This window comes from Coturnix japonica, chromosome Z, assembly GCF_054131305.1.
Source record: "Coturnix japonica strain WE chromosome Z, WE-NBRP24, whole genome shotgun sequence".
Taxonomy (NCBI): domain Eukaryota; kingdom Metazoa; phylum Chordata; class Aves; order Galliformes; family Phasianidae; genus Coturnix; species Coturnix japonica.
In genome coordinates this window covers 1,926,215-1,953,136 of record NC_140702.1, presented here as the reverse complement: position 1 = coordinate 1,953,136, position 26,922 = coordinate 1,926,215, and the positions used below count along the sequence as shown (strand labels likewise).

Here is a 26,922-nt window from a genome sequence, read left to right as displayed (position 1 = left end):
ACATCCTGCCTCTCACTGATGGCACTTGTGGTGCTGCCAGGAGGTGCTTTTTTAAGCTATTCACAATGCTTGTGAGAATTCCCTTTCCTATGCTGTTCCCCAGTTATTGGAAGAATGGGGTTAATAGCAAATTGGAGACGAATGCCTGCTGCAAGGAGCTGCACTGCGCAATCAGGCTGTAAACCCCCCTAGAGCTTGCACTGCTTGGCCTTGATGGCACAGGCTGCGTGCTGCTGTGTTCCCCTGATTCCTCTTGGAAGGCATCGAGTCTGCCTCGGTGCTGACCACCAGCGCGCTGTCCCCATGGTTCCCAAACCTGTGGCAGCTCTCCAGCCTGACTGGTGTCTGAATCCCTTCCTGCCTTTTTCCAGGATGCTGCTGGTGCTGCAGAGGACGAGCGGGTTCACAGAATGAAGGACGCCATCCAGCAGCTGCCCGCTCCTCACTACAGGTCAGTGCTGCACTCGGTCTGCTGAGCTCAGCCCTGCTGCCTTTCAGAGGTCAATGATGCGATTCCAGGTGTTGTCTCACACCTGCAACATCATGCCTGTGCACGCTGCAGCGGCTGAAGGCTGCATTGGGTCAATTGATTGGGTCAGTTCCTTGCACGGTGGCACGGTGGTGCAGCCGTTGGCTGCGGCTGTGCTTTGTGGGTCTTGGTGCTGCAGCATGGTGGCACCGGGAACATTTTATCTACTTCATATTCAGGGTGGTAGCAATGACAACAACCAGCATGAATGGAGGTCTGTTTTGTGCACTGCAGCACGGCTTGCTTTTTGGTTCTGAACATCTGCCTCTCTTGTTTTCCAGGACTCTGCAGTACCTTATGAGGCACCTTGCGTCTCTGGCCGGGAACTGCTCCGTCACCAGCATGGATGCTAGGAACTTAGCGATTGTGTGGGCTCCAAACCTCTTAAGGTAAACTTCTTTTTCAACACGATGCTTAATTCTGCTCTCCTTCAACCCCAGGGGCACAATTTCTAGATGACAGTTTCTACTCACTTGTTTAGCTGGGACTGCTGTGTCCCTGATCATCCAGGAGAATTTCGTCAGTGGCATCGCTGTTTGCCCACTGCGGAAGTCTCCAGAGCCCAGTTTGACAGTTTTTGGCTACAGAAATTCAGACTTGGGGAAATGATCTTGGGGAAATGACTTGTAAGATCTGCCTTTTCTTCAGATCCCAGCAGAGCCCGTCTGCCTGCGCCAGCAATGAAGCTGCCTGCATGGAGCTGCAGGCACAGTCAGCTGTGGTAGAACTGCTCATCAGCCACGCAGATGTTTTATTCTGCTCCAACTCCACAACAGCCGTGGGAGAGGGTGAGCTTCTTCCTCCTTTATCTTGTTGTTGATCTGACAAATTGGTCCAATCCAGGCCTTCTAAAAGACCTTTGAAAATGCTTTTGCTGTCAAGGAGACAGCAGGCTTCTTAGCCTAGGTTTGAATATGGCACCCGACTCCTTGATCCTGAGAGTGTCCAAACCCAAATCTTACATGGGTAAAACCATCACTGCCATTAAGATGTTTTGCAAGCAGGTGAAGCTTGATTGAAGTGTCGCAACAAAGCTTTCTGAGATCCCTGCCCCCTAGTTTTTCTAGGCTTTTTGTTTGCCTGTTATGATACAGAGAGTTGCTCTTAATTATGGCTGTGTCCTTTGCCACAAGCATACCTCTGAGCACAGAGTTATTTTGAGCTCCTCTTCTTTGAGTGGCTTGGATGAGAAAGTCTGAGAGAACTGCAGAACTGGGATGGCTGTGCTGCTGCTTTCTGATCATCGATCTTACCTGTGGTTTTCCCTTGCAGGGCACAGTTCTCAGCCTGGGCCCAAGGCTGTGTGGGTGTCTCCTCCATCTGCAAAGCTGCTGACACTGCAGGAGGCCCAAGCTCAGAAAAGCGGCCAGAGCAGCTCTCCTGCAGTGACACAAAGCAGCAACATCGACATGGAGGAGGGCCCCGCAGCTGTACAAGGGAGATTCCACACGGTCATTGATTTTCCATCTGAAAGGTAAAGAGGACTTCCCTTTCCAGCCCCTATCATCATTGGTCGGGTGGGTCTTAGTGGTTTATTTTTTGTCCGTTATATATATATGAGCCTGCCAGCTCCTGTCCTGTCCGGCTGTGGAGCCTTTGCTCACATGCTCCACATCTTGCTTGACATATTTGAGAGAAATGTAGCCAGCAGGACTTGAGGGCTGAGCTGTAGGAATGGAAACATCCTCTGATGTTTGAAACAGAGCGTGTTTCTAAGCTGTGTTTCAGCAGAAAGCAGGCATTGCCACGAACGGGTAACAATTGGCAAGGGCTCGGTGCAGCTCTTTCCTCACCCTGCACCACGACTGACAGCATGCTCTGTTTTCTCTCTCCAGACCACGTTCTCCCAGTAGGAGGGCAGAGTCAGCAGCTAGCAGTTGGTGTTCGTGCTTCTGCCTGCACAGAAGATCCAGTGTGGCCGAACACCAACTGCAGAGCAGTGCCAGGGAGCCCTCTGAAGCTGAAGTCGTGGTCCTGGCAGGTAAGGGTGTAAATCCAGCTTTCAAAACACTGCTTGTCAGCAACACAGGTAGAATTTATGCTTTCAGTGGGCTTGTACCTCCTCCTAGCTTTCAAGCCTGTGCCTGACATTTTCGGTTGACCGTTCACCCCTGTCTTTCCCAAATGAGTCTCTTGTCAACACAAGAGCTGGACCTGCACAAGGATCACTTTCAAGACAGTGACACTGTTGCTAGAAGCCTATTTGCTTCTGCCCACCACCACTACATAGCTAAATGGCAAGAACCTCTTTCATGATTCATCTTGCAAATGCTCAATACTAACCACTGTACATCTATTCCTTCCTAGGTGACTCCAGCCCTTGTGTTAACGGAAGATGCAGGGCAGATGATGATGCGGCATCCTGTGCTTCCATCAATATAGAGCTGTTAGGAAGCACAGGATGCTGCAGTTCAAACGACATTATTTTATGTGAGTGCAGCGGTGGAAAGAAGAATATCATCGACCTTCAAGCTCTAATTCATGCAATCCCTGCTGAATCTGCTGACCTGAGCCTGCCAGACACCTCAGGCACCAGCCTGGATTGCGACCCTGTGGCTTTCCAGGACAGCCCAGCCCAAGCAAAGCCCGAGTGCCCTGACAGCAGCACCACCGTGCAGGCTCAGGTCAGCATCACTGAGGAGAAGCCGAACATGACAGAGGAGGGTGTAGAATCAGGCCACGAGTCCCAGGCTACAGGCAGCAGCATCGTCTCTGAGCCACACTCTCCATAACAACAGAGGATTGGTCCCATCTAAAAGCCTGGACCTCTCACGTCCTCCTTTGTCTCATTGAATAAAGGCACGCTCGTGCTCAATCAATACTTTGGCTGCATTCCGAGTCTTCATTCGCAGAGATTGGGATGAGTGCAAGAAACATCAAGGCAGCTCAGCTTGCAACGCTCTGGCTGTGGGGTGCGTGCAGGGACACTGTAACCATACAGGGAAAGGCTTCCACTGCTTCCTAAAGCTGTAGTCCAGCCCTGCTACTGCTCTGTGGCACAAAGCCCTGAGGGATGTTCCATATTGTTAACCTAAGTGAAGCCAGCTTCATGCACTGTGTTTTGTTGTTGCTGGGTGAGAGGGGGATGCACGTTGGTGAGAAGATGAGCATTGCTGGATCTGCCACGAGTGTCCCTTCTGCCTCTAAGAATATGTCCTAAGTAGGATGTGAACACTGCTGGCACTTCCTCATTGCACGTGCTTGGAGGATCTTCAGTTCATGCACATTCAGGATGTCTGTCAGTGACTACGAGGAAATTCTCCAGTACTAGGAATTCCATGAAACAGTTGGAACGGGTAAGTGTCATCTTTGTACAGAAACAGCACGCCTAACAGTCTGTCTCACCACTCTAGAATTAATCTGAGAATAGATTGACAGCTCTTGTCAGTTCTCTAAGTCAGGTTTCATTAGTATAAACTTGAAATTGGATTTTTGAAACCAGTTGGAAATTGATGGTGCTGATTACCTCTTCCTCTAATTAAAACATTACACCCAATGCTAGGTACTCTGCTTTACTTGTTGTATTATATTAGAATTCACGCTCAACTTTAAGCATCTGTGTTTTGAATTATAGGTGGTTTTGCAAAGGTAAAACTCGGGCGGCATCTTCTTACTGGTGAAAATGTTGCAGTAAAAATCATGTAGAAAGTTACTGTAGGGGTAAGCCAAAAGGCATTTAAATATGATAATATCTTCTGTTGGAATTGTGGACTTCTCTAGAACACAGGGGCAGGTGGGATGGTACATACGAATGCAGCCTACTGGTCCCATTGCCTTTTGAAAGATGCTGTAGAGCTGGAAAAAGTTTAACAGAGCACCACAAATCTTGTTGCTGGTTGTTCAGAGGGCAGTATTCTCTGGCTGTAAAGTGGAGGAAGTTATTACATCATTACATTATGTCATTACAACATTATTCCATTATTACAGCAACTTTACCAAAATGCCAATGAAAATGCTGAATGTTTTTCTTTTCAGTTTTCACAGCTCTGTTTCAGAATTTCTATGGGAGTGATGTCAGTCATTGCTGAGTTGATGTTGAATTGTGTACTGTCCCATATGTGCTTGTTATGTTCCACAGCAGTCAGATGTGGTACCTGGTATGTCACAGTAGTTAGCGATTTCATCGCTTGCTTTTATGGTCTCTTAAGGATGACTTGCCTCATGCTAAAACAGAAATGGATGCCATGAAGAACTGAAGTCATCAACGTGTTTGCCCATTGGATCATGTAAGAGAGACATCAAAGAAATATTTATAGTCTTAGAGGTAAGAAATAATTTCTGCCACACTTCAGTTGACTGCTTTTATCTTTAGCAGTAGACAATAATATAACAATAAGGCTGAAAAGAAATGATTCCTATATATCTCAGTGGAGACTGGGTTCAAGATTCATTGGTTTAAGAATTAAGTAGAAAATTTTATATATTCTGATACATATTCTCTTATTGAGCACGGGGAACAGGAGAGAGCCCTGTCGGTGCTGTTCCGTGCTTTCTGTGCTGTCATTGTTACTTCTCTCTCTCATATTCTCTAAATGCATTTTCAGATAACCTTAGCTTTCTTATGACAGTATTGTCCTGGATGGGAGCTGTTTGATGACATTGTTTCTAAGGACCACCTTTTGGAAGAGGAAGCTCCAGTCTTTTTTTGACAGATTCTTTCAGCAATTGCTTCTGTTCACAGTCAGGGTTATGCCCAGAGACCTCAAACCAGTGAGCCTGAACTGCAGTCAGTCTTCCATAAATAATAATGAATGTGTTTTTATTTTTTTGTGCCTCAAGGAAGAGTATCCTTTAAACAAATGGTGGCTATACAAAGGGTGTGGGGTGAGATGCATTACTCTGTCACTCTGTCAATTCTGTCACTGAAGACTTGAAGCACAGGTTAGGTACTGGAAGGCTTGAATATTTCCTCACCAATAGGTTAGAGCTTTGCATTTTGTAAGCTGCTGATATCTCTCAGTAAAGCAAATCATTACAGCACGAGCATTTTCCTAGGCATCTTATGAAATCCCTCTATCTAAGGCTACTGGAAGGCACTCTGAACAAAAATCATTCTCCCCAGCTTCTCTTCTCTGAGTGGGAGCTTCAGCCCCCTGCACAGGCTGGAGGTCATCCACAGAGTTTGTTTCAGGTTGTTATCCTTCCTGGCCAAAAGCCAGATACAGTATTGTAGATGTGGTGCAATGAGTGTTGAAGCAGGAATGACTTGTCCTGGTCTGGTTGTGCTGCTTTTTAATGCAGCTGATGATCTTGTTGTACTTCTTTTCTGTCAGAGCACACTGCTGGCTTGCATTCAGCCTGTGGTCTCTCACCACTTGTCCTCCTAGTCCCCAGGTCCTTTCCAACAGATACAAGCTAGTATTTCCCACCTGGGATATTGGAAGATGGGAACTTGCCAGCAGTCAGTGAAGATCTCTGAGACAGCGAGAGTGAGCGAGCTTTGAGTAGACTGGGAACCACTGTCCACAGCAGGAAATAGGAGAAGAGAAAATATGTTTCCTTGGGCACTTGGGTGGAAATCATTCCTGACTGCTTTCTCATCCACCGGGAAAATCTGCTGATTGACAATTTGAAGCTGATAGACTTTGGACTCTGTGCAAAGCCAAAGGTAAGAGGATCTGTTAAATCAAATACAATGTGTCCCCAAGTAATGCATGTTTGAGCACCGTATGCAACAGGGGCTTGTCCAAACAAACACCCTAAAATCAAGCTGTTTCTGTGGCTGACATGTCATTGCATCTTGTTTGGAATGGCCTGAACTGTGTGAGAGTGGTTAACAGATTGATCAGATGCACAGTTAGATTATTTTCTCTAGCTAGACTCCCTGTTTTAGTAGTCTAAGCTGTAGATAATCTTGTAGGTTTATCACCTGTCCTATGGAAGGCTCTGTAATAGGAGCATGGGGTTGGTGTGCCTAAGGGACCTTCTAAGGAACTGTCTGTAGGATGAGATTGTGGATAGAATAAAATGACTTTTGCAGGTGAAATATGGATCCTGTGATTGCATATGCTTGAACTGAATTGTTTCTTGATCTTAAAACAGATTTCCAGAAGCCTTTATTAACATGTAAGATGGGTGCTGGTAAGAAAGAATGGGAAGACTGCCATACTGATTCCAAGAGAATTACTTATCCTCAAATGATTTCTCCTGGCCAAAGTTAGAGCCTCTCACAGGTAATCGAGACCAACAGGCTGTTGTTGCACCTTCAACAGGCACAATCGAGATGATCAGCTGAGGAAAATAAAGCATCATGCCAAGGGAACTAGATAAGTGAGCAGCTTGAGATCTGCACATTTATGTGATACTCATGGTCTTAGACAATATTTGCTTAGTGAGGTCACATTGAATGAAAGCAAAATCTAAGATGAATGAAAATATACAGAGGAGAAGAAGCCTCTGAGGCTTCTGAAGTGTTATGACCAGAAGACATAAACTCTGTTAAAGCAAACGTTTCTCTCTCTTTTTTGTGTTCTTCCAGGGAGGCCTTGATTACCGCCTGAACACATGCTGTGGAAGCCCAGCTTATGCAGCACCAGAGCTAATCCAGGGCAAATTGTCTATTGGCTCAGATAGATGTAGAGCGGTGTTTGTTTTCCCCTCTTTCCCTTCCCTCTGCACAGAGCATTTAAAGGCAGTGGAGCTCAGGTAGGCTCTCTTGGTTTGCCTTCTGAATTCTGCTAGGTTGCATTGCTTGGTAGCTCTCAGAAGCTGTCAGTGGCCACAGACTAGAAAAGTGCAATTGGTCTCAGTTCACACAGCTGGCTGGTTTGTCTCTGGCTAATCCCAAACTGCCTCAAGCGACTGCTTTGGGGCTCTACAGAACAGCAGCTTCAGAGATCTCTTTCTATTACTAAGTTTTAGAAAGAGCAATTTGCTCTGTTAATTATCCATCATTTTTGTGCAGTCTGTTTTGTCAGACTTCTCTTTAGCTTCCAAGTTGTAGGTCAACACTTGTTTGCACTGTAATGCACAATGTACGAAAAATTGAGAGATGAAAATGTGAAGAGTTTTTCTATCTTTGATTTCATGTCTGGAATTTTGGAACCCACTACTTGCAGTTGTTAATCTGTCCAAACTGGTCTGGTTTGCAATGCCCTCATACTTCTTGAAAAGCTCTGCTGTTAAAGGCAGAACAATTCCTACAAGTGCCATGGCCCCACTGTTGTTCTAATTCTTGTTTCTTTGTTTTCCACACGCTGCTTTTCAAGCCTCCTTTTCTTTACAGTCCAAGTGAGAATTGCACTGTGAGGTGTCTGAACCTTGTTGTGCCTCTACATAAAGAGAACAGCAGCAAAGCCTGACAGGTGACTGTGCTGACAGCTCTTGTAGCCAGTAACACGTAACTGTGCTAAATCCCTTGTGACGGCTTTGATTTCATTTTTGCCAGTGAAATCCTTGTAAAAGGAACTGCAGCAGTGTGATGAGCTAAGGTGAAGATGCTGGTTTTAGTAGTGCTCTAAGCTGAGTGGAAGGGCAATTGAATGAGGGTTATATGCTTTCTGTGGACAATAAGGTTGTGGTGCTGTTGGGGTGGGTCCAGAGGAGGGGCCACTGTGATGATCAGAGGGTTGGAGCAGCTCTCCTATGAGGAAAGGCTGGATTGTGGCTCTGGGCAGCCTGGTCTGGTGGTTGGCGACCCTGCACATAGCAGGGGGTTGGAACTGGATGATCTTTGAGATCCTTTTCAACTCAGGCCATTCTATGACTGTACAGTTCCATACTGGAACAAATATAAAATGCTAACTATGTAAAACATGGAGTCAAACCTGTGTAATTTGTCTACACCGGGAGGTGATTAGAAAACAATTTGTAAGCTACAAAGCTGCTTGCATGAAAGGAAAAGAAAACTACTAGAAAAAGGGAAAACATTTCTTCCTGAAAATAGGAAGAATAATGGACCTGACATGAAATTTGGGTGAAGCTGCCTGATTTGATGAAGCTATTCCCATTATTTTCTTGGTGCTGTGTTTCCCAAATGAGTGGTTTCTGGCTGTGCTGCAGCACCAGTCTGCATGTGAACATCAGCTCTATTCACCATCTGGGAAGATTAGGACTTCCCTTCTCCCACCAGCACCACTGAATTACAGTTACTCAGTGGTTAAACAAAGGAATCCTGAAAGAAGGGTTTACAGCTGTCGTGTTATCTGAAGTGCTTGGGGCATTCTGATGCTATTAAGCTCTATGTATTAACAAGTTCAAAAAGAAAAGGTAGGCATCTGATTGTTGTGAGAGTTTCTAAGTTATTTGGAAAGCTGTACCACCCAACCACTCCTTCTGTTTGATGGAGGTGACAAAGCTCAGTTTAATTTCTGACTGCTGTTTAAATCCCGAAGCTGGAGCTGGTTCCTGGAGCAGAAAAAGCTCGGAAGCTGTCCCTCCGACAAGCAGGCACCTCTGAGCAAAATATGACATCTCAATTTCTGATGGTAAGGTGAGGAGATCTGATTCCAGCGTCTAGCTTTCAGCTTCATGCTATGTTAGTGGGACCTTTGGCATCTAGCACTTAATGATCTTGAAGGTTTCTTCCAACCCAAGCCCTCCTGTGATCCTAAATACCTGCAGGAATAAGCTTGTCATGTATGTCCTCAGGTACCACAGTAGTTAACGGTGGGAGTCAGTAGGTCATGCTGAAAGTTGAGTCTGCTGACCTTGAAGGTCTTTTCCAGCCTACATGACCTTATGCTAATATTTCTGTATTTCTTTCTGTTCAGCTCCCAGAAAACCTCCCACCCAGCCCCCAGCTGACCCCGTGGTGAAAAATAAAACAGAAACCTCAGTGACGCTGGCATGGTCCCCTCCGAAGATGCACCGCCCCATTCCAATCGATGGCTACATTGTGGAACCCAATAAACTAACTGGCTTCACCTGGGTGAGGTGCCACGAGTCTCATGTCCCCGTCCCAGAGTTCACGGTGAGCAATCTGTCTGAAGAGGCTGATGATCAGTTCCGAGTGTCTGCAGTCAATGCGCATGGACAGAGCCCGTCTCTGGAATTCCCAGGGAGCGTGCACCTTGGTAAGCACAAAAACCCCAATGGAAATGGGTCAGTGAGTGCTGAGCAGCTGTGTTGGTTCCCTAAAGATGTTTCCTTTGACTTGAAGGATACTAGTGCATTAACACACCAAGGGCTTTCCCTTATTCCTAGTTCTCCTATCTCCTATCAGCCTCCAGCTACCACTAAAGTGATACAAGTTATGTTTCTGTGACAGAGACATGAATATTATTATCTTTTGATATCTCACATGTGCAAGAGGCAGAACTTTCTGTAACAGATTTGAAGCATAGAAGTGCTTCTTCCAGCACTCATGCAAAGGGAGAAGTAGAAATGTCCCTATGATTTAATCTTCCATCTCTAAATGAGATCCCAGACTTGCATCTAAAGAGCATTAAGACATCCATGTTGTTCTTCCTCAGACCCAGTCCTGGCTGTGAAATCCCCCCTAACAACTGGTGAAGCTGTACTTGGAGGGGATGCCATGTTTACTATTGACCTTACAACAACGTGTTGTGGCACTTGGTACCTCAGTGGTAAAGTCTTACAGGAAAGCGAGACCTGCATCATCAAGAGAACCCAAACTACTCACAGCCTAATCATAAAGAACGTCACCAAGAACGATGATGGAGCAGAAGTGAAATTTGTTGCCAAAAATGTTGATGTCAGCACCAAGATGAGAGTGAGAGGTATTTGCTTTGATCCTTCTTCTTTCCTCTTACAGTCAAGGCAGAGTTGCTGTGATCTGATGATTAGAACTGGGGCTGCAGGCATTCACTGCCTGTACCAAATACCTGAAATTGCATCCCATGGACTGACGTGAGTCCTGGTAATGACCTAAACATGATAGCACTGAGTGTAGGGTAAGCCAATCTACCCAGCTGCTTGGTATCTGAACCAGATTGCTTCATATCAGCTGATGAATGTCTGCAGTTCACAGCTATTGGCCAGTGCATTGAGTTACCGGGTTTACCACTGCATCACCATAGAGCAGTACTTTCAGCTCCAGGTTCAGACAGCCTTTCTGATTGCACTGGAATAGTTTAGAAGTAGGGGAGCAATCATTCCAATAATATCAATCAGCGTTGCATGACCAAATATAACAAATAAACATTCGTGATGGGAGGAGCTGTTTGTCACTGGGTGGAAACCTCTGCAGAAGCATGTTTAGAGCATTCTTAATCAGTAGAAGGAGATGTTTGGTTGATTTTCACTTAGTAAATCTGGCAAGAAGACCAAATTAAATATCTTGAATTGCTCAGCACTGACATGTAGAAGAGACCTGTGACGAGTCACAGGGATGTTTACTTAGCTGTCATTCCATGGTGGGCTTTTTCTTACACAGATGTAGGGAGAAACTGAACTTTCCCACGCAGGTCTCTGTTTTGCTGCAGGGTTTAGGTCTGATCTCTGAGATCCACACGCTGGGCCTTGATTGCAATAAACGAGAGCCCTTTGTTTGCTCCAGTGGAAGACATTCCATTTCTGCAGTACCCTCTGCAGATGACACAAATGCAAATGCACCTTCTTCCCAGCAACAATTGCCTTGTTCTTTTTTACACTGAGTATGCATGAGGCTCTTCATCATATTCTTCTGGCTTGTCACCCTTGTTGATCCATGGAGAAACAACAAAGCCCTAGAGTAGTGTATGCACTTTGGCATTGGAGAGCTTACTTAATTGCTTCTTCTCAATGAACAAACTCCAGAGAGGCATGGAGACAGCTCCAAACAGAATTGAATAACGGGACTAAATTGATGGAGAGCAGAACTTCCTGCCAAGACTTGTCAGCTAGTCTTAATTTTGCTTTTCTTCTCTCTCTTTGTCACGATAGCATAATATTTCATACTGGCAGGTCTGCCCACAGAATTAACTGGCACAGGCTGCCCAGGGAGGTGGTGGGATCCCTGGAGGTGTTGAGGAACTGTGGAGATGTGGCCCTGATGGATGTTATCAGGGGGCATGGTGGGGTGGGTTGGGGTTGGAATCAAAGGAGGACCCCCATGTATTTCAGCAGGAAGCACTACTGGTAATAAGACCTTTGGAGCAAATCCTGGTAGGGCCACGCTCAGCTGGTCCAGTCCGGAGGCTGTTCCTCCTTCCTGCAGTATCTGCAGTGAAAACCAGCAGCTGCGTTTGTGTGGCTGGGCTCACATCCAGCAGTGGTGAGGGGACTACAATGATAAGAGACAGTTGCTGAAAAAATGAATGAAATTTGACTGTATGATAGGATGGAGTTAAATCTATTGACAGGATCTCAGGCATCCCAGTGTCCATCAGCTGGCTCTCGAGCTCCTAAAAGACAGGCGTGCTGTAGAACGTTGTTGAATTTGTATTATCCATGCGTTTTCTTGGAACTGCAGAACAAATGCATGCATAATCCAGACTTTGATTTTAGCAGCTCTGACTGCGCTGTCTCAACAGACCCAACTCAGTTGTGTGCGCTGTTTTGAAATGATATGTTAACAAGAAGCTGGAAAGCAAACTCCATTACCCAGAGTAAAATAGGACTGTGGCCTTAGGCTTAAACTTTTGGCTAAGACAGTGGTGAGATTTTGAATCTTTGAAGTCAATTATTCCACTGTGTGTTAATAGGGGCCAGTTTCCTCATCTAACTTTTGAGCTCCAATTAATTTCCATAAAGGAATTGTGTTTTTCTTTTCAGTCCTAATTGACTCCATCTATTAGGCTTGATTTGTTTGCAATGTCATGGTGAAGCGGTACAAAAATGGCAAAGAAATCACGACCAGTAAGAAATTCAAAATGGAAGATAAAGGGAAAGTGCGTAAGCTCGTGGCTTCAGCTGTAACGAAAGAAGACAAGGGAACATGCTTCTGCAAAATTGGAGATGACACTCTGATTTTTGATTGGAAAGTCTCAGGTAAGTTTGTGAGGCAAACATGGGATCGCAATCCATGCAAAGCACTTCAGACTTAATTCATTTTATATGTCCAACCCTGTGGGTTTCCAGTATTTAGGACAAAGATTGCATAGCTCTATTGAAGCAATTCTGACCTTACTGTTGTCCCTGTGCAAATCCACAGTATGAGCAAATAATGTAACTGTGTTGTGATGAATTCAAGACAGCCTTATCTCCAGCTGGGGCTGGAGTCATGACTTGAGCCCTGACATCTGGGCTTCATTCTTCTAGTTCATGAATTGCCTCAGCACTTACATCATCTTTAAACCTATGACTGAAATGGTCCTAAGTTCTTAGCATGGGAATCCTGTCTCCTCTTTTGACAAATTAAACTCCACATTTGGAGAGTTGAGTGTCTCCTGCTGTACCCGAAGGACGTTGTGATCTCCGAGGTGTCTCCCTGAGGTGCTGTAAGCACAGCCATTAGCTCATAGTGCAAGTAAAGCACTGTCAGGTCAAGCCTGGAGGAGTAATGCTTGTCACTGACCTGTTCCACTTCAGGGTGGAGCTGGAGGGTAAAATAACACAAGAAATTGTCATTGAAATTCAATATCTGTGAAATTCAGCTGGCTGCATTCACAGAACCTGGCGTTAAGATCTGTTTTCTGGTTTATTTCTTGATCCTGTTATCCATAACCCAGTCCTCATTTATGAACTGAAGCTCTACTGAAACCTTTCACTGTGTATGTTCACGCTGCAGTGCAGCGCTTGTGACCTTTAACAGCACATTCATGTTCCTCTAATCACAGGATCCTTAAGGTTGATTGAGACCCTCTAGTCCAACTGCTCACCCATCTCCACCATGATGCTCACCATCAGCTGGCTAAAAACTCAGCAGAGATGATAGATCAAGCACAACACTGGATTTGGGATGGCTAGAGATTCCTAAGATATTGAAGGATTGCTTGCAGGTGGTGTTGGCTCAGGTATTCACCCTGCATCCCACCTCCCATTCTGTTTGGTTGAGAATCATGCATTCTGCAATTTCACTTTGTAATTCAAAGACCCTGGCTTTATCTGTTGAAAAACTGATCTAAAACAAGCCGAGAAGACTCCGTTGGAACTGGTTGATGCAGAACAAAGGCATCCCCAAAGGACAAGTTGCACTGTTTGATGAACATTATTGGATGAGAGCTAAGCTAAGATTTAAAAAGTTCTGGGGCTGTCTCTGAGCATCAAATCCAGAGGAAGCCTGCATGATTCCCTGAGAATGGATACCTCCTACTTTGGTGTAGGGTGAAGGGAACACTAGCAGTAACTCCTATCACAAAATGTCACATGGCTCAGACAAAAAAGCCATCAAGAGGGCTTAATTAGGAGCACCAAATGCTCACAAGTTGGTCTTAGGGCAGGGAAGTAATCTATCTATGTGATACTGATTGATGCTATTAGTTCTAAACAGCTTGACTCTAGAGGGACTGTTCTTCTTTGGTCACCTAGTTTTAAAAGAATAGATGGCTCCTGTCTATTGCAATTTTTAACTCATTATTTGTTCACTGATGCCATAAATGTGCCTGGCATAGCAATTGGCCTTGGTATATTCAGTGACTGAAAGCAACAGTTGTTGCTATAAGAAATGCAATACTAAGCTAGGTCTGCCTGTAGCTGACAGCCATCAGCTTGCTCCTCAGGCAGGTTGTGTCTGGATGGAATGAAGGGCATGAAATACTGATGTGCTCATCAAACGCTGCTTGTTAGCTTAGACACAAGGTGTTGAATAGGTTTGTTCATGTATTGCAAACACGTTACTTAGCTGCCTTCATTTTAGCTTCAGAAGAACACGTGCAGAATACAGAATTGATTAAAAGAAATAAGAACTGTCTGCATAGAACTTACTCTTTCCTTACACAGGAGAATCAAGCAGACGTTTGTATGTGAGTACCTCCAGAGGTGAAACTCAATCACCCAAATGTAATGAGCAGAGACATTACAATCAGTTCTAACTGTATCTTAATGCTGTACTGAAGAAGCCTGAGTCAGGATGTAAACCACTTTCTCTTTTTTTCTTCAGATGAAGCCATTGATTTTGTCAACAAGCCCAAAACGACTCCAGAAATATCAGTCAGTCCTTCTGAAGACCTGGAGCTGGTGTGTGAGGTGTCAGCTGCAAGCGGAGCTGTCGTATGGAAGAAAGATCAAACAGAGGTGAAGCAGGACCAGAGGACAACCATCATCTCCCAGGGGATACACCGCAAGCTCATGGTCAAAAATGTGACCCTGAAAGACCGAGGGAGCTACAGCTGTGAAACAAAAGATGACAAAGCAACATTCCAAGTGAAAGTCAGAGGTGAGAAAATGCTTGGAATCCCAGAGAGAAAGGAACGCTTCATTTTGTGTGTCTTGCATTTATAGGATCAACTTGCCGCCCCTCTGGTGCAAAACATTTTGGTCAACTAGTGTCATATCAACATTTTTCTACATGTGCTTTTCCATCCAGGAATGAATTCCTGCAACAAACCATAGGCAAGGAGGGTAACTTGTGCAGCTCTTGTAGTCAGCTGGTGTCTGCAGGGTTACAGTGCAAGAGCACACCAGGCATTCAAGGAGTGAGAAAAGGGGAGGTGTTTGAAGAGATCTGGTTACAAAATTTGAATGACACAATGAGGTGGAGAATGCCAATAATCAGACTCATAAATGACCTGGGTTGCAAAGGCCCACAGTGCTCATCCAGTTCCAGCCCCCTCCTATGTGCAGAGTTGCCAAGCAGCAGCCCAGGCTGCCCAGAACCACATCCAGCCTGGCCTTGAATGCCTGCAGGGATGGAGCATCCACAGTCTCCTTGGGCAGCCTGTTCTAGAGGGCCGTTCCCTTCTGATTTACTGGAAATGTAGAGAGACATGAGCAGAAAAAAAGAGAAGGGAGGAGGTTCAGCAGTGCATGCAGGTGTTTTAAATCTCATGTCCAAATCTGCTATTAGACTGCAAAATGTTTAGTTTTATGATATGATATGGTATGATACGATATGGTATGATATGATATGGTATGATATGATATGATATGATATGATATGATATGATATGATATGATATGATATGATATGATATGCCTATCATTTCCCAAGGTGAGTCTACAAACAAGGACAAGGTAGACAAGGAGGTGAAGGCTGTACTGACGCTGAGCTGCGAGGAAGCCCAGGAGAAGGTGGAGGTGAAGTGGTACAAGGAGGGGAAACTGATCACCTGGAGCAAGAAGTTCAACGCTGAGTCAGAGGGCAAACAGCGTCGGCTGGTGGTGAGCCAGGTGTAGAAGAAAGATGCAGGGGAGTACAGCTGCGAGGCTGCTGGCCAGAAACTCACCTTCAAGATTCATGTAACAGGTGAGAGAGATGTTTCTCATCACAGAATGGCCCATGAGTCCCACTTGGTTTCCAGTTATACCTGAAGTTCTCTAAAGATCCCTGCTGGCGTCCAGCTTCTGAGTTAGAAAGGGAAGTCTCTCCTAAGAGTGCCGTGTAGATTTCCCAGCCTCATGAAGACATCTTGGATGCACAGAGCATGTCGAATTGCCCAAGATGCCTGAATGTGGGGAACTGGATTATGGTCAGTTGTAGTCAGTATAGTCTGAGGAGTGAGCTGCCACCATCTGCTGTAGGGTGAGGTGAGTCACCCACTGCCTTCCACTGAAGGTCACCACTCAGTACAGCACAGCTTCAAATCCCTCAGTCTCATTGGGAAACTGAAGCTTGAATGTTTTCCTATGGGAACCAAGATCAACCCTAACTCTCAGGTGGCTGAAGTTAAGTGCAGTTAACTTGTTTCATGATGTCGTATTGTTTACTACTGAGAATTAGCTGTGGCCTCTGAGTTTCAGTATCTAAACCTTATTTACAATATTGAGGATTTGGTAAAGAAGTGAGATTGGTTTGTAGGTATTCAGTGAAAGAAGTACTCCTGTTGACAGGGACAGAAATGAACACCTTATCAGGAGTCATATCAATATTGCATGAGTACATTGTTCTGTGTAAATGACATTTCAGTTTTGAATAAGAAATATGTAAATCAGCACTGCTTTTCTAGAGTGTAATTCGTAACACCTGTATGTCACTGAGCACAACATGCTTATATTTGGTGTTTGCTTTGGCTTCCAAATTTTGATGAATGTAATCATATTGACCCCCTCTAAAAATAGTTTTTTTAGGAACAATTTAAGCAAAGCTCCAAGAACCACAGAGAAATTATGTTAAAACTGATCTCAAGTGGTGCATATAATGCATCCTTCTCTGCTGCATTAGTAGATTCCCATCTGCTTATGGGGGGAGCTTGCAAGGATTTAAATAAGGTTTAAATAAGGAAAATATTTACTCACAAACCTTAATTTTTTCAAACTATTGAATGTAAGAAGAATATTTAATGATATGAATGTGAAGGATATTTAAAGATATGAAGAATATATTTAGCATAGTAATGGACGATGAAGTGTTGGGTCACTGGTAATTAATAGAGAGAACGTATTTAATCTGGATCATGTTTAGTATGAATGAGACCATTCCAAAATTACAAACATACATGAAGTTGTCACAAGCAGCATTTTGTGTTTGGTTTTGAACACATTGGACAGCGTGAATGTAGCTGTGCATCCTAAATGCTCTCCCAATCTGCAGAAGCAGAAGATGCTTTCATCAACAAGCAGAAGGTGCAGAAGGAGGTGAAGGGTGCACCAACAGAAAATGCCACGCGGAGCTGCGAGGTGGCCCAGGAGAAGATGGAGGTGAAGTGGGACAAGGAGGGGAAACTGATCACCTGGAGCAAGAAGTTCAAGGCTGAGTCAGAGGGCAAACAGCGTCGGCTGGTGGTGAGCCAGGTGGAGAAGAAAGATGCAGGGGAGTACAGCTGCGAGGCTGCTGGCCAGAAACTCACCTTCAAAGTCGATGTAACAGGTGAGAAAGGGTACTTTTTGACCTTTCTATTTCTAGAATAATTTCTCGAATATTTATAAAAATGATTATTCTTTTATAAGAATATTTCCTATTGGGTGTCATATTTTTGTAAACCATGACTGGTATTGTTCAGGTCTGCTGGGAAAATGGAGAAAATAGTTCTGAATATATTTCACTTTGTATCTCCTCCATAAAGCTTTAGAAAGTCCTTAGGACAGGCAGCTCCATCCTTTAAAAACTGGCAGAGTTTCCCATTGCTGTGGGAGCAGATCCATACACAGGAAGGTTGTACTTGTGCCTGTCTATCCCCACACACTGGTACAACTGGAGAACTGTGAAGTGCAGCTGATTCTAGGAATGATTTAGAAGAGGGGCATCGTGGTGAGCATTTGGGTGTCAGCCCAATGTCTGATCACTTTTTATTCATCTTGGAAGGTCTTGTCTCATGCTATGGGGAAGATATAACTGAAAGGTTTTCTGTAGATTAATGTTTCTGGGGCATCAAGTAGTTGGCAGCAAGGGGAAGAAAGTGGTGTGGCGAGTCATCCAAGATTCATTGCCATGTTGTGGCTCCAGAGTAGGAAAAACACTTTTGTTTTCTGACCTACTCTGCCTCCCAAGTGACCTGACTAATGTGCCTCCAGGACGATGAGGATATTCCACCATTTGGATGCAGTAGAGGGTTTTTAGAGTTAGGGTACTATGGTTAGGCTGTGGTAGGAATTGATGATCTTCAAGGTCTTTTCCAACCTGGGTAATTCTATGATTCTAATAATGTGAGATAAGCTTAGCTCTTCTCAGGATGGGATGGGAAATAGTGACAAAGTCCTGAACATGGAGTCCTGGTCCGTCACTCTTTGCAGTGAACAGAATGATCCAGTGCTGACAACAGAGGCAGCTACTGGGATCGAAAGAAATGAATGCTATGTGTCTCTGATGCAGCACGGTACATTTCCTGACGCTAAAATTTGTCAGTTTGCACTCAGCTTCAACCAAAATATTTCCTCCTTTGCAGCGAAGTGACTTTAAGAACCCCTCAGGTGATCTCCTACCTTGCTGCACAGAGATAGTTGCTTTGTCACAAAGAGATTACTAAAAGCTTCTTTAGGAAACAAAGCTTCATCAAACAGACAAGCAAATGAAAATCACCCTCCATGGCACAGTTTGCATGTTATCCCAGCAGATTTAGGTGTGTTCTGCCAGGTCAAAGAGATGGTTTTCCATTGTTCCTGTAAGGTGGAAGGGCAGTGGGCACATTCCTATCTTGGACATGAATTATTTTCCCTTCTAAGAGCCAGAAGTGGTATTTACAAACAAGGAGAAGGTGCAGGAGGAGGTGAAGGCTGCACCAACAGAAAATGCCACGCTGAGCTGCGAGGTGGCCCAGGAGAAGATGGAGGTGAAGTGGTACAAGGAGGGGAAACTGATCACCTGGAGCAAGAAGTTCAAGGCTGAGTCAGAGGGCAAACAGCGTCGGCTGGTGGTGAGCCAGGTGGAGAAGAAAGATGCAGGGGAGTACAGCTGCGAGGCTGCTGGCCAGAAACTCACCTTCAAGATTCATGTCACAGGTGAGACAGGTGTTATCTGAAATACAGCAGAGAACAGTAAAGTAAAATCTAGTTTCTATTATACAGTGATCCAGTTGCAGTAGTCTGTGCTGAGGTTTTTTCTCTAGACTTGATTGGCTGGCTTTGTAGAAAGTATTTGGTTTTAGTATGGCACAAAGACCTGTTTCAGTCTGTCTGTAGAATAATAATTACTGATATATGTACAATGGAAGCAATATTCAAGGTATTATTCAAATCTCTCCTGTGCCTGAGATCCCAAACTGTAATTCCTGTTCACCGAAACATTTGACTGAGATAAGTATGTGCAGTGAGGCTGGAGTGCATGTTGTACGTGCAGGCTTTCATGGTAGGAGAAGCAGGAACTTCTCCTAGTAGTACACTGCCTTTTTCCTATGCCTTTATGTTGGAGGCTGCATCTGGATAGGTGAGTGTGCTACTCCCAGTAAGAGACCTGGTAGAGCTGACTATTCCCAGAGCTCAAAGTAAAATAGATATCTGCAAATCACACACAAAGAAGAAAGGACTGCGTTGGTGAGCATATTTCCTTTGTGCCTTTGACAGTCACAGTTGTGGCAATGGTAGAGGCCATGAGGAGTCTGTTCAGGAAGCCAGGAGTACTGTTCTGGGTCATGAAAAGGCAGCCAGTGGTTTGACTATCACATGTTTATATGTTTTGATGTTTCACAGTGGGTCTTAAGTTAAAGGAACTCAGGTTTTGGCTGCCTGCAGGACAGATGTTCTTTTGGGTTCAATATGTTTGCATAGTGACTTGCAACCATGGGACTGGTGTTCAAGGACCCTCTTGGTTCCTTCTTGGTTCCTAGTTTCTTTCTTGCCTAGATTTGACACTGTGTTTCAACAGAAGAGCTGATATTCTCTAGTGAAGGCTATTAGTTTGGGCACAAGTGGTAACCCAAAGCAGTTCCAAGCTGTACATACAGACCTGCAAGATGGTCTCATTTCAGTCCCTCAGTCAATACTTTTTCTTTTCTTCCCTCAGAGCCAAAACCTGTGTTTATAAACCAGGAGCAGGTGCAGAAAGAGGTGAGTGCTGCCCTGGCAGCAAGTGCCTCCCTCAGCTGTGAAGTAGCACAGGATCCAAGCGAAGTAAAATGGTACAAGGATGGAAGACTGCTTGCCTCCTCCAGAACATTCAGAATGGAATCTGTGGGCAAAACATGGCGTCTGGTTGTGGAGCAGCTGGAGAAGAAAGATGCTGGAGAATACATCTGCGAGGCTGCTGGCCAGAAGGTGACCTTCAAGTTGGAAACAACTGGTGAGCATTCGCTTTGGGAGCACTAAGCAGCTGTTTATGTGGCTTAGAGAAAGAGGAAGTGAGCCATGCCAAAGGGAAGGTGGTGTGGTGCAGGAATGCAGTTGAGATCAAACCCAGCAAACGTTTCCAGATTGACGAGGAAGGGGTCAGAAGAACTCTGGCAATAAGAGGGATCTGGACTGAGGATGAGGGAGAGTACTTCTGTGAGTCCAGAGATGACAAGAGCAGCATTACCATCACCCCCAAAGGTATGTCTCTGGAAATGAAGGCTGACAGTGTGGAAGGATCCTTGGCTTCCCTCATCAGCCATTACAACACTGCAAAGCTGAGTTTATTTGTGTGTTTATGCTGTTCTCTGTGTTAACAACCAAGTACAAAACTTGTCTTTCTCTCTAAATAACTGTTGAACAGCTGCTTCTGAAGAGCACAGCAGTTAAGTGGGCAAATCAGCCTTCAAGTCTGGAATTAAGCATCCCAAATGTGAGATGGGAGTTTTTTTATTCCTTCTTTGTCTCTTTTCTTCTTGCTTCTTTGTAGATGCAAGGAGGATCTCCTCTAGAGGCAGGAGATGTGAGTGTGAGTTATGGTGATCACTTACTGCGAGTCATAAAATCTGATGCTTCCAATAAAATCATTGACTCTGTTGGCTCTTTGAAGGTGCTCATACATAAAGGAGCTCATACACTTAGGGACACATCTTTTATGTGCTCCTAAGTGGTTTCTTCTTGTCCATCATCTCACAGGGTGGTGAAATTTGTTGGTTCAGACTTTTGTACTAGGAGCTCAGCAGTGGTTAAAGCTCACACTTGTGCAAAGTAAACAAGCTCCTGCAATTCGTCTCTACTCTGTTTTAGCTGTGGATTAGCTTGACAGTTCCCTTCCATAAGCTTTATGGTTTCCTTCTGTAAGTCTACGTACACAGACTGAGTTGCTTAACTTGAAGTCTTGCTCCAGGATTTTGGGCATATTATTAGCAAAAAATATCACAAATAATTTCGCCAACAATTCTCCCCACCTATATGTAGCTTTCCTTTTTTTCACTGGAAGGATTTACACTGGCAGATAGGGTGGGCATGTAGAAACAACCCCATTAATTCTCATGAAGCTCTTATTTTTCTGACTGGCCTTTGTTTTGTGATTCTGCATGCATGCCCTGTAGCTAAAGCCTGGATGTCTTCCCCAACACCTTCAGTCTCCCATCCTTACTTCAGTTACTCCATTGCAAATCTCTCTGCTAGTACAAGAGAGTGTTTATTTTACCCCTGACTTTTAACTGAGTTAGTTCCATTAAGTGGCTGAAGCCCTAAGTGATCCAAGAATGAAAATTGCAATCAAAATTAGCGTCACTCAGAAGGACAAGGTCACATTTGAGTGTGAGCTGTCCAGGCCCAAGGTGGACGTCAAGTGGTTCAAGGTATGGCATGTAATGGTATTTTCCTTTCTGACTTCTCTGGAAATGAATGAGAGCCTTTAATTTCACTTCCAAGGGATGCAAGTCTGAGCTTTTGCTTGATAGCTTTTGCACTGCTCTCTTTTCTTTATGCTCTTTTACTTGCCCAGATCAGCACTCTTTGTTATTATGTCCTGAGTGCATTTATCAAGTTGAAATGGAAGTTTGTTTTGTGTTTCTTGTGAACTCCTGAGGTCTTGCTGCACAAAATATTGTTGGTTGGAGTACAGTCTTGAGCTTCAACTCTAACACAGAAATTCTCAGCCAGGATTTTGTAGCCTTGTTGTGATCTGGGTTTTAGGGTGAAATCTCAGTTTTCTTTGCACCTGACAGTGTGAGAATTTGCTCTGGCACTTTGTGTACCTCCCCGGTGCTCAGCTGTTCCTTCCCTTACTTGGGGATAACGTCATTTATTCAAGGTGATGTCCAAACGAGCTTGTTAACAGTCCTCCGCAGTGCTTTAAGCTGTCATAGGTCAGCCAGAATTTATGCATGTTCTATAGCCATTCCTACATGTTGAAAACACTGCACTGTGCTTAAGCTTCAGCATATGTTCCAGTAAGCACAGTTCCATTAATTCTAGGGGAGTGGGTGAATTAAGCATAGATCTAAAGGCTCCCTTTTCTCAGTACAGAGATGGAAGGACTAATGGAGATCGGACTTGACATTTTCCCTTCTAGGATGGGAAGGAGCTCCATCAAAGTAAAAAAGTGGGCATTACTTCCCAGGGAAATAAGAGAAGTCTCATTATTCACAAGTGGTGAACTCTCATTTTCTCTCTCAGTCTGCAACCAGGTTGGGTTGCTGTTTCAGTACTGGCTGTTTTATGCAGGAACTCTGCTCCTGAGGTTAATCCAAGTTGTATCCAGGCCCTTCAGAAGGAAAGGGAAATAGCAGCACAGAACTATGGTCTGATCTGACATAAATAAGTGCAGACGTGGAGAGTTAAAAGGGATTGTGTGATGTTCAAGGGATTTTGAAGCAAAAATGTCCTCTAGGTAAGATTTGAGGCTGACATTCCCCATACATTGTGGGCACACAAGCTAAGGAGAGACTAGTGATGAGCATGCAGAGAAGCCAATGGTTCAGACAGGTTTGTAGTTTGGAAAATAAAGATGAGGTGATTGGTGGTAACCAATATGGCTTCATCAAGGTCAAGCCATGGCTGACAAACTTGGTGGCCTTTCATGATTGAGTAACAGCATTGGTGGATAATGGGAGAGCAACTGACATCATCTACTTGGACTTGTACAGAGCATTTGATCCCGTCCTGCATGACATCCTGGTCACCAAAGTGGAGAAAAATGGTTTTGATGGATGGACCAGTTGCAGGATAGGGAACTGTCTGGATGGTCACACTCAGAGAGTTGCAGTCAATAGCTCAGTGTCCAGGTGGAGGGTGGTGTTGGGACCAGTGTTCTTTAACATTTTTGTAGGCAACGTGGACAGTGGAATCAAATGCAGCTTCAGCAAGTTTGCAGATGACACCATCTGCAAGCATTTGGAGGTAACCAGCTGCAGTGAAGTGAGCAATTTCAGTGCCTATTTCTGATGGTGGCAATGAGTTGAGAAGTCACACTTAATTGACGGTGCCTGTTTCCATTCTGACAAAGGCTGTAGTTGCAGCTGACTTCCCGAGGCTGCCATACGTGGTGGTGACGCAGCCTTGGGCTTCTGCGTTTGCATGACTCCCACCTTTCCTTTCTGTGTCTTGCAGGTCAGCTGGTGCTGGAAGCGGCCGGTATCTGAGCAGGAATGAAGGTGAGTGCAGGAGCAGCTGCTGAGGGGAGGAAGGAAGTCCATGCTAATGAGCTCTGAAGCATCTGCGGGTACAGTACCAGAATAGGCAGCAGTGATGCAGGGGGCTCCCCAGCAGGAAGCTGTCTGATCCAAATGCTTCCTGAGAGTTTGGAAGCCCAAACCCTTATGGTCTCTGTAAGGGTGGCTAATATAAAGACGTTAACCAAGATGGTGGTAAATAGTCAAAGGTTGTTAGCAAAGGAAAACTCACCAATGTCGATGTTTTGACCAGAAAGCTGAGGCAGTCTCAACTGGGGAGCAGTCACCAAGAGATGCTGCCTCAGTGGTGGTCAGCCCTTAAATGAGGTCTCAGAGGAGGTGGAGTCGAGATCCACCCCTTCTGTGAGCACAGCTCCATTACTCTCACCTGTGCTACCGCAGCTGACCCAAAACTTGCCTCAGCTGATTAATCAGAGGTTCAAGCTGTGATTTCCCATACAGTCTCTAAGCTGAAGGCAGCATCTCCTTGATCTGATGGTGGTGTGCCTGAGTGAGGGAGTGATCCAAGCTGGATGCAGAAGAGTCATCTTAATTTCTCTGCTATTTTACTTCAGATGACACCTATTGGGTGTTGGTTTCTTAAAATTTGGATCTAGGAGGTGGCCTCTTCCTTTGCTTCTGGTGAAAGCACAGTAGTGCAGCAGGAATAGAAGACAAAGAGGTTTTCTTCGTGACAGCAACACCGATTATTTGATTCAAATGTGGAACAGTGATGAAGATGGTGAAGAACAGATACACCTCAAAGACATGCTTGATCACATAAGGAATGAGCATGTGATCCAAGACAGTCAGTGTGGCTTTAGCAGGGGAAGGCCATGCCTAACTAATCAGGTGGTCTTCTATGATGGAGTGATGGCATTTGTGGACAAAAGGAAGGAAACTGATGTCATTGACCTGGACTTGAGTGAGATCTTTGACATGGCCCTCCACCACATCCTTATCTCTAAACTGGAGGGATGTGGATTTGACAGGTGGACCACCTGGTGGATAAGGGATTGGTTGAAAGGCCACAGACAGAGGGTGGTGATTCATGGTTCTGTGTCCAGGTGAAGGCTGATAACAAGTGGTGTCATCCAGGAGTCTGTCTTGGGACCAGTGCTTTTTTACATGGTTATCAGTGACACCATCGATGCAATGGAGTGCACCCTCTGCTGTTTGCTGAGTGGTGCGGCTGATGCAGTGGAAGGAAGGGATGCCATTCAGAGGGAGCTCAACCGAGAGGTTGGCCTAGGTGAATCTAATGAGGTGGAACACAGCAAAGTGCAAGGTTTTGCACTTGGGCTGGAGGAATCCCAGGCATTTCTACAGCCTGGGAGGAGCAGTCCTTAAGAGAAGCCCCGCAGAGAAGGACCTGGGGGTCCTGGTGGATGAAAAACAGAACGTGAGCCATCAGCGTGCTCTTGCAGCTCAGAGAGCAAATGGTCCCCTGGGCTCCATCAGAAGAGGGGATGGCCAGCAGGGACAGGGAGGTGATTGATCTTCATGATCCTTGAGGTCCCTTCCAACCCGGGCCATTCTATGATTCTGTGATTACACTCGCTGTCAGAAATAACGGCAGCTGTACAGAAGCTGGATATATTTTGGGACAGTTCTTGTAACCAGCTGATTTTAAGACCTTGCCCAAGTCGTGAGTCTTAATTGCATGTCAGAAGAAAGCTGGGAAAGTGGTTATTGCTCATTCTTTCTCATTTGCTGATTCTTTCTTTAGTGTTCCTTTTCCAAAGGAGATTCTGGTGATGGAAGCAGTTGAAGAAAGAACCAAAGCAGCTCTTGCCAAGAGTGCTTGAAGTCCCTGTGGAGAGAAGCAAAGAACTTAGGCTTCCTCTGGGATGCTCCCCACCATGTCTCAGGAAGGAGACCAACTGCTGTTCCACTTTCTGCTCTGTGTGTGGAAAGGTACGTCTGTGTTTCTTCTGCTTGTTTTTTCTTTCTTTTTCTGGCTTTGAAGGAGAAGGGGTGGAGCAAGGGGAGACCCACTGGTCATTTGTTACCTCAAGAGCAGGATGGATTCTGCATTGACTGTGAAAAACCTGGGCTAGTAGCATGGGCATGTTTCAGGCTGGACTCTTCTTTTGCTGCTTGGTTTCCTTTTGGCTACAGGGAGACAGCTGTCTAAAGGTGTGTTTTCAAACCCACTCTCCAAAACCACGTTTCATTGTTGCAGGTGGTTCAGTGTGCTCTTGCAGTGCAGATGCTGTAGTTTGGTGTAGAATCTGAATGGTTTCTGTTCCTAGGGCAGGACTGGGAGGAGGTAGTGAGAAGAGAATTCAATGCCTGAGGTGTATCTTAGTGAGAAATGTTGGCATGAGGTGCTGAAAGTCTTGAGCTGTCAAAGGCCAGTGAGGCTCAGACTCCTTAACCTGCTGGAGCAGGGTGGAAGCAAGGAGTGGGCACTGCCGTCCCACAGGCTGCACTTGGTTCTGGTCTGCCAGGTCTGTGCTGGCCTGGATTTCTTCTGAGAAGTTTGTTGGAGCTGCTTGGAGTAGTGAAGGGTGGGGAAGAAGTGCTGCTCAAGAGCTAAGGCTCCGCTTGATCATTTTGGATGGATTTAACCATGGTATCTGAAGACATAGTTTCCATCAGAATGATCCCAGCATTGTGCAAGTGTCTCAGCTGAAGCCCCTGAGCAGATGTGTGAGAGCACCCTCCTACTCCAGCTGAGCCATAGGAAAGCTGACTGTGCCCAGTAATTACAGCTTCTGCAGATTGAATGTGCTTCCAAGTGTTTTCCTTAGTGATCAATCATGTCCCAGCACTGTGATATTCCATCTCTGGCACAATCTGGAGCATCTCTGCAATCCTTGGGTGCCCATTCCCACCAGCATTTCTTCCTTTCTCTCTTTAGAATCAGTGTGGTGCAGTTCCCTGTGTTTGTGAGCAGCAGCCAGCAGGCTGCAAGAGATCCAATGGCAGCTTTCAGCACACAGAGGGATGTGATGGGGACAGACTGTACTTACCGCCATGCAGAAGGGAGTTTTTACTGTCCTCTATCAAGAAGTATGAAAGAATAGAGTTTGAATGTTACTTGTGAGCAGGTGCTGTGCTGTAGGGGATGTCAGGTAACCATTAATTTGGGGGTGCAGGAAGGAGCAGTGAAAGTGATGTATTAGTTTGTGTTTTGACTGTTGGAGTGCAGTTCCATTTTTGGGAGCAAAACTATGGGCTAAGATGGAAAACAGAAGGGAGAAGGCTGATACCTGGATCGTGGGCTGAGCTTTGGTGACTGCAGCCATTTGCAGTCGAAGTTTTGCACAGTGGGGCTCAGAATGGGAGCTGATGATGAATGGGAGCTGCTCAAGGGACAGACTTCCACGTACAAGTTCCAGTGCCTCAATGACTTTCTTGTAGCGAGGAGCCCAAAACTGAACATAAGACTTGAGGCGCAGCCTCCCCAGTGTTGAGTCCAAAGGGATGATTACCTCTCTGCTCCTGCTGGCCACACTATTTCTGATACAGGCCAGGATGCCGTTGGCCTTCTTGGCCACCTGGGCACACTGTTGGCTCATGTTCAGC

At 45.2% G+C, this 26,922-nt stretch overlaps 2 protein-coding genes and 1 long non-coding RNA gene across 7 annotated transcripts; all 3 read left to right on the top strand.

Moving 5' to 3' along the window:
• The first annotated feature begins 225 nt into the window (after positions 1 to 225).
• On the top strand, positions 226 to 7,114 carry LOC146753394 (rho GTPase-activating protein 32-like). Of its 4 annotated transcripts, none has more exons than XR_014939933.1 (8): positions 226 to 451; positions 811 to 918; positions 1,178 to 1,317; positions 1,802 to 2,003; positions 2,365 to 2,510; positions 2,837 to 3,825; positions 5,857 to 6,137; positions 7,008 to 7,114. XR_014939933.1 is itself a non-coding variant. In XM_085530468.1 (6 exons), exons 1-6 carry the CDS (start codon positions 411 to 413, stop codon positions 3,259 to 3,261), a joined length of 1,062 nt encoding a protein of 353 aa, XP_085386594.1. In that variant the 5' UTR covers positions 226 to 410; the 3' UTR covers positions 3,262 to 4,047. The 4 variants fall into 4 exon arrangements, 1 of the variants encoding a protein (XP_085386594.1); XR_014939932.1 differs by lacking the exon at positions 7,008 to 7,114 and adding an exon at positions 6,572 to 6,710; XR_014939934.1 differs by lacking the exons at positions 5,857 to 6,137; positions 7,008 to 7,114 and adding an exon at positions 4,104 to 4,159.
• Positions 7,115 to 10,011: 2,897 nt separating this feature from the next.
• Positions 10,012 to 14,587, top strand: LOC146753393 (uncharacterized). Of its 2 annotated transcripts, XR_014939949.1 has the most exons (4): positions 10,012 to 10,209; positions 12,185 to 12,400; positions 13,189 to 13,365; positions 14,451 to 14,587. It is a non-coding gene; the product is annotated as an uncharacterized LOC146753393 (long non-coding RNA). The 2 variants fall into 2 exon arrangements; XR_014939948.1 differs by lacking the exon at positions 10,012 to 10,209 and having other exon boundaries at positions 11,912 to 12,400.
• A 37-nt stretch (positions 14,588 to 14,624) lies between these two features.
• LOC146753392 (obscurin-like protein 1) lies at positions 14,625 to 20,830 on the top strand. The gene is made up of 5 exons (XM_085529349.1): positions 14,625 to 14,726; positions 15,501 to 15,755; positions 17,040 to 17,315; positions 18,608 to 18,883; positions 20,817 to 20,830. Exons 3-5 carry the CDS (start codon positions 17,141 to 17,143, stop codon positions 20,828 to 20,830), a joined length of 465 nt encoding a protein of 154 aa, XP_085385475.1. The 5' UTR covers positions 14,625 to 14,726; positions 15,501 to 15,755; positions 17,040 to 17,140.
• The last annotated feature ends 6,092 nt before the right edge of the window (positions 20,831 to 26,922 follow it).